The sequence below is a fragment of the Microcebus murinus genome, chromosome 10 (genome assembly GCF_040939455.1).
Source record: "Microcebus murinus isolate Inina chromosome 10, M.murinus_Inina_mat1.0, whole genome shotgun sequence".
NCBI lineage: Eukaryota > Metazoa > Chordata > Mammalia > Primates > Cheirogaleidae > Microcebus > Microcebus murinus.
The window spans coordinates 59824010-59831934 of record NC_134113.1 but is presented as its reverse complement, the minus strand read 5'-3'; the positions used below and the strand labels follow the sequence as shown (position 1 = coordinate 59831934).

Below are 7925 nucleotides of genomic sequence, written 5' to 3'. Positions count from 1 at the left end.
AAAAATCCTGAAGGATGTTACAGTGGGGACAGTGTCCCTAGAGACACAAGGATGCAACAATAGCAGGTCAAAGTACAACAACCAAAAAATCAGATGGTCAAGCACAAGTCTGCTTTTCCTGCATTTTTTCCCTACCATGTATGAAAATTGAAAGATCACAAAACTAACCCAATATTTGGTATTTTAATATTTGGTATTCTCAAATGTTGAAAAAGATAACATAACAGAAGAATATTAGAAAATTTGAAGCAATTGGTAATTCTTTTTAATATTTTAAAGTAATATATTCATATAAATATTTTAAAAATAAAAATATAATAACCATTATTTACAACTATAACTTGCCTTTTTCATCTAGTTATATTAACTCTTATAATAACAATAATTGTAGAAGTGCATTATGATGCATAACATAGGTTTGGGAGCATCCCTTCATATTTTAAACTTTTCTTACTCGTTTTAAATATTATATATGGGCAAATGTCACTCTTATTTAAAAATTGCTTAATTGTAGTCAATTTCATGATTGTATTATATTCTGATACATTTTGTTTGTTGGGTCTTTTTTGCAGGTAACATCTGCTAGAGAAAGCACACTTAGATGAACTTCTAGAGGTAGAATTTCAGAATGAAAATATATTTGTATTTTGAGGTTTTTATATTAAATTACCAAAATGCCGTCAAAAAACTTATATCAAAGTATATAGTCAAATTTTATTTATAGCCTAGCTTGGTATCCACACTTAATTTAATACTGGCAGTCAAGTTTAACAGTCATATGTGATAGGAAACCTTTTCATTAGTTTGTCATTTGTTTTAATTTTATGTTTATGCTATTATGGTTTGTAGAAACTCATGTTTCAGAAAGTGTTTTTACATTTTTATTTTATGTTAATTTCTGTCATTTATGTGTTATTGTTTTATTGATAGGATTTCATTTTAATAAGAAAGATTATTTTTAATATTAATTTTGTACCTTTTTACCTACCTATATAGAATTTAGTTGCATCTAAGGAGAATTTACTTATTTCAGTCTTACATTTTATGCTGGTTATCTTTAAATTTTTAACACAAATATTTAAGACTTCTACATTGCATCTAAAGAACTGAGGTCAACTGAAAAAAACCACAATGTAAATCAGAATATATTTTTTATTTAATTATAATAAAATGTGACATAAAATTTGTGGAATATAGCCAAAGCAGTATTTAGAGGACAATTTACATTTTAAATATATATTTTAGAAAATATGATATGGTAAAAAAACAATGATGTGACTATTCATTTTTAGAGGCTTTACAAAGGGCAAATTAAAATAAAATAGAAGGAAGGAAATAAAATAGAAAAAGCAGAAACCAGTTATATAGGAATTAAATATAAGATAATAAGAAAATAAGTAAAACTATAAAAATTATTTTTTAAAAATGTTAAATTGGATAAACCTGCAAATATAGCCAAAAGGGAGAAAAAATAAAAATTATTCAAATTGGCAATGTAAACAGAAATATCACTGTAGACCCCACAAATATTACAAGAATAATATTGTGAAGACCATTAGGCCAATAAAATAAATAGTTTACATAAAATAAACATATTAATTGAAAAACACAACTGAATAAAACAGAGACAAGAGGAGACAGAAAATATAAATGTTTCAATGCATATGCAAGTCATTAATTCCATAATTAATAACACTCTCACAACGAAATTTCAATATCAGATGGCTTCACAAGGAAATTCCTCCAAAATTTAAAGAACAAATAATACCAATTTTACATAAACTTATCCAGAGATAAGAAAAAGAAGGAGTTTTTAACTTGTTTATGAGAACAGTATAATTTTGATACCAACATTAGAAAGGATTTTACAAGTTAAATTACAGATTGACATTTTATAATAAATGTAAAAATCCCTAAGTATAAATTATCCAATAAAATGGAGTGATACACAGAAAAAGATACACATAACCATAAAATGAGGTTTATTGCAGAAATTTCTAGGTTGTTTTAACACTTGAAAATCAGCCAGTGTGATCTACCACATTAACAGAATAAAGGTATTAAAATATGATAGTCTCAATAATGTACAAAATAATTTGATAGAATAAAATTCCCACTCATTATTAAAAATTCTTAGAAAACTTTAAATAGAAACAAAGTTTGTTAGATGAGGGAAATCTAGAAAACATCATATGCTATTTTGAATTTTGAAAACTTTTCTTTTCAGTGGAGGTATATGATGGATTGTCTACTCCCATCATTTCTACACAGGGTAATAAATAAAGAGAAAAAAATAAAATGGTCTATCATTATTTGTAGATTATTTGATTGTGTATGTTGCAATATGCAAAAGACACTAGCAGTAAAGCCTTACTAATTTGAATTTATTAGTAAATTTAATAGTTAGCAATTACTAAATTTGGAAAGGTTGCCAGACAAAAATTAACTATTAAATGTGGCATTTTAAAATATAATGCAGAAAGGTCTGTGAATCTTTATATAATAATTCAAATAGCTATTTGCTTGCAATTTTGGTAAATTATGTCAAACCTGCTTCTCAGAGAAAATCATCATACAGATAATTTCCAATATACAAAATATACAGATGAAGTTAATATACAAAAAACAATAGTAACTCTGCATACTAGCAACAAACAGAAAATTAAATCTATATAAAATTGTAAGACATCATCAAACACTTAGAAAGTAATCTACCAAAATACCTAGTGATAAGTTTGTCAACATTGCACAAAGCCTCTCTATATTTTTGATGTGCAGCTGAATTCGGTTTGCTAGAATTTTCTTGAGAATTGCTGCATCTATATTCATAAGGAATATTCTTCTGTAGTTTTGTTTTTTTGTTGAATTCCTTCCTAGCTTTGGTATCAAGGTGATATTGAATTTATAGAAATGTTGAGGAAATAGAGAAATTCTTGGAAAAACCCCCCCTCCCTAGGCTCAGTCGGGAAAAAATAGAACTCCTGAATAGAGCAACATACTTGAAGCAGCAATAAAAAAAGTCCCAATAAAAAAAAGTCCCAGACCAGATGGTTTCACAGCTGAATTTTACCAGACCTACAAAGAAGTACTGGTACCTATACTGCATAAATTATTTCATAATATTGAGAAGGAAGGAATCTTCCCCAACTTGTTCTATAAAGCCAATGCAATCTTAATTAAGATTTCTGTAAGAAATTTTTTGTTTGTTTGCAGAAATTGCCTAAGTTTTTAAGGTTTTAGGAAAAATAAGGGGTCAAGAAGAGCCAAGATATTCTTGAGGAGGTAGAACAAAATTATCTGAATTACAACACCCAATATGAAAGCATATTAAAAAGGTAATGTAAATAAAACAGTATAGTATTGATTCAAAGATAGAGAAATATATTAATGGAATTAAATGGTGAACCCTGAAAAAGATTCACTTTATGGAACAATTGATTATGACAATGTTGCCACTGAATGCAATGAGGAAAGGATGATCTTTTCAATAAACGATGAGTTATTTGGACATCCATATGGAAAAAACGAACATTGTTCCATACCTCAAGCCATAGACAAAAATCAATTACAGATGGGCCACTAACCTTAATTGCTAAGAGCTGTGAAAGTAACTTATAGAATAGAACATAATTAAGTAACTTCATGATATTAAGCAAAGATTTCTGAAACAGAAACACAAAAAGCCCTATTAACAACAGAAATTAAACAATTAAATTGTTAGCAATTATTAAATTTGGAAAGGTTACTAGAGAAAAGTAACTATAAAAACAGCATTTAAAAATAGATCTTATTAGAATTGGACCTTATTAAAATTTAGAACTTTTGTTTTTCAAAGTCAACATAACAAGCACCTTTATTTATAATAGTCACATATTGGAAACAACCCAAATATTCATTATCAGGAAATAATCAAATTAATTTTGCTATATTTACATGATTGACTACAACTTAGAAATGAAAGGAATAAATTATTGCTAATATAATAACTTGAATGACTATCACAGACATAATATTGAGCAAATGAAACTAGACCCATAAGTGTACATTCTGTGTATTTTTATTTATATCATGGTCATCAGTAGAAAAACTAACCTCTGAGAGTATAAGTCAGCATAGAAGAAATCTTTGGTAGGATATTTACCTAGAGTGGCATGGAAATGATTTCTGGGGTGCTGAAAATATCCTCTATCTGGATTTGTGTGCTGGTTACATGATATCTACACTTGCAAAAATTAATCAAGCTGTATACATTGAATTATGTTCCTTCCTATACGTTAAACCTTAATGTTTGAAAAATATTGATATTTTTAGAAATATATGCTAAAATATTACAGATAAATAATATATGTATCTGTTTTAAATAATCAAGAGAAGGTTGGGAAGAATGGATCAGTTTTTAGATTAAACGAGATAGGCCATAAGTTGATACTTGTTGACACTGTGAGGGATACAGAGGTGTGCATTATGAAATATTCTCTATTTGTACAAGTTTAAAATTAATAGAAACAATGCACAGCCTGACTTAGGGTAAGGGGTCAGAAATATTTGTTGCTGATAGGATGTTTTTAACATTTCTAGACATTTCAAGGAATTTAGATGACTAGGTATATTAAAATTACCCCTGGGGATGGAAAAGACAGGCATCTTAGAACAAGACCTGTATTATTTCTCAGTCTGGGCTTTCTGGTCAGCTCTTAGTGAACCTGAAGGAGCAGGTGACTTTTATTCCTATAACACGGGCCTCCTCTAACTCTTTGATCTCATGATAGGTGAGGGGATATTATGGCAATCTAAACTTCTATAATAAAAGCTGACAGTTTCTAATAGCTCAGTGGTCACTGAATCCGCTGATTTCCATTTGGAAACAACCAATGCTCAGCATCTCAGGGATTCAGAACAAAAACATAGTTCATAGTATTGTCAATCTGGGAGTTAGGGAATGGACTGGGACAATTGAGGAAATGTGGGAAGATTAGGTAAAAGTGCAAAAAATGATGAGGGGAAAAAAACCATTCATCAAAGAGAGCTTTGGATGGACTGGAGTAAATGCTGTAGAACATTTCATACCGAGAGTTGCCCCAAATCTCTGCCTGCATTAGGAAGTACTTCACAAGGTCCCTCAAGTCATTTCACTCTGCTGTTTTTCCTGCCTACTCAGTATTAGGATGTTGCTCTAAGAAGCAGCATAGCTCAGATAGTAATATTCCCATGATTTATATTAATTTTATATGCTTAAAAGTTTAACTCCCTTTTTTCAGGGAAATTAGGGTTATGCGAATGGTCACATTTATATTTTCATCCAATAGTTCTTTTACTTTTTAACCCACAGATTAATTTAATTTGTACATTGTCAGTCATATTAAAAAGATGTATTACATTTTGTAGTTAATTATTTTTAAGCCTACTGTGAGCATCTTTCATTATCTGAATGTTACTTATAATGATTTCAATACACGCAGGGTTCACTTGAAGAATTTCTTTAAAATAACTTGTTATGAAAAAGTGTTTCTCTAGCGAGGCTTTCTTGAGTCAAATATTGAAGTTTTGGGTCAAATAATTAGAATTTAAATTCTGAGTCCACTGTAAATCATCAGTGCATAAATATCTAAAGCATTTCAATTGAAATATAACATGAGCTGCATATGTAATTTAAAAATTTTTAGTAGCTACGTTATAAAGTAAAACAAACTGACTTTAGTAGTATGTTTTATATAACTGACTATATCAAAATATTATTATTTCAAGCTGTAGTAATACAAAATTATCGAGATATATTCAACTTCCTTAAAATGTCATTGAAGGATTGTTTTGCTTGCTTATTTTTCAAGGAAGGGATTCATCATAGGGACAATGGAAGTAGTACGCATTCTCACACCCTTATTAATAGCGACTGATTGCTGAAGATTTGTCATAGATGAAGGTATAGTTGCCATAGTTTTACTTGGAGTTGTAGACATTTGTGTGCCAAATTTGAATACAACCAATTTCTTTTTACTTTTTAGGTTTTCACAATCTTCTAATACTTTTAAATTTTAAATAGCCAGTAGTTATAGTTACAGATCAAAGCATAGAAACTAATGCAGATATAGATAAATGACCATTTTCCTTACAAATTTACTAGTCTTTTAAAGAAGAACTTTCAGTATTTTATTTCACATATTTTCTGTTTATGTAGGATTTTACATTTTGTAATTTAGTTTCTATGTTAAGATATGATCATTTGTAATAGCTTCAAAATATTATCTGTCTTTTTTTTTTGGTTGTTGTTTGTGGTATGTAAATTTTATTTAATGGGCTAGTCACCTATACCCACTAAAATATAAGGCATGAAAGGATAATATATATGGATTTTATAATTTATCCCCAGTTCCTGAAATACTGTTTGGCATTAAGAAGGATCTTTGAAAGTTACTTAGAGAAGGCAATAAGTACAATTATTCAATCCCAACTATATGATGAACTCAATGATTCTGTTTATTTTGTTTTGTTTCACTTTGTTTGTGACTTTGTTAAAATTTGTTGATATGTGAAGTCATTCTTGTGTTTTCTAGAAGTATAGTATGTTTTCTTTTTGAGAAATGTTATACTGAAACCGCTTCCTTGCAAAGAAAGAAAAGATGTAAACATCTAAAAATATATACTTCAGAACCAATTATCTTTTTATGAAAATTTAAGATTCTTTTACATTAGCAAATTCCCCTATTTCTTTAAAAGCAATGAAATTCTTCTGATTGAGTCATTGAAGGCTTGTTTTACTTGCTTGTTTCTCAATGTGTAAATAAAAGGATTCAGCATAGGGGCAATGGAAGTAGTGAGGACTGTCACACCCTTGTTAATAGCCACTGATTCCTTTGCTGAAGGCTTAACATAGATGAAGATGCAGCTTCCGTAGGTGATGGAGACCACAATTATGTGGGAAGAACAGGTAGAAAATGCCTTTTTCCTTTGCTTGGCAGAAGGAAATTGTAGAATGGTCTTAATGATGTATATGTAGGATAGAACTACACATACAAGGGTCATGATAAAGGTCAACACAGCACAGCCTATGACCATCTGCTCTATGAGCCATGTTTCTGAGCAAGAGATCTTTAGGAGCGGGGATGCATCACAGACAAAATGGTCGATAACATTAGAGTCACAGAATTCCAGATTTAGACCCAGGCTAAGGGGTGGGAGTATGATCAGCAAGCCAGCTGTCCAGCAACAAAGAATGAGTTTTCTACAGTTCTGGTTGTTCATGATGGTCACATAATGCAGGGGCTTGCAGATGGCCACGTATCGGTCATAGGACATGGTGGCAAGGAGAAAAAATTCTGTTACACCAAAAAGATCAGTAAAAAAAATTTGAATGGCACAGTTGTTATATGTAATTGTCTTGTCACCTGTTGATATGTTGTACAGGTATCTGGGAATACAGGCAGATGTAAATGAGATTTCTAAAAACGAGAAATTTTGTAGGAAGAAGTACATGGCAGTTTTAAGGTGTGAATCCATGAAGGTGAGGGAGATGATTGTCAGGTTCCCAGTTACACTCAACATGTAAGTGAGAAATAAAAAGATGAAAATCACAACCTTCAGTTGTGGATCATCAGTCAGTCCCAGCAGGATAAATGTTGTTATTGTATGGTTTCTCATCATTTGCTTCTTCCCAATCTGCATTTAAAATTCAGATATATTTGCATAGAGTGGTAATTAATGGAGGGAAAACTATGTAAAATTATTTACATGCACTTAAAAATGTTGTTTCTGACATAATAAATAATACACTGATAGCTTTAAGTTATACGATTGTGTGTTTGGTGTGTGTGATTTCAGGGGATATTGAAAAATCGGATTACTTTATACTGCATTCCAAAATATTAGGGGTGATTTCTTCTCATCACATATTTATCATTTTATATTTCACTTTAACCACACCTTGGATT

General features: G+C 30.1%; 1 protein-coding gene across 1 annotated transcript; it reads right to left on the bottom strand.

The window, feature by feature from the left end:
• Nucleotides 1-6699: 6699 nt before the first annotated feature.
• On the bottom strand, nt 6700-7635 carry LOC105865890 (olfactory receptor 6C2-like). The gene has a single exon (XM_076006822.1). It carries the CDS (start codon nt 7633-7635, stop codon nt 6700-6702), a length of 936 nt encoding a protein of 311 aa, XP_075862937.1.
• Between the last annotated feature and the right edge of the window lie 290 nt (nt 7636-7925).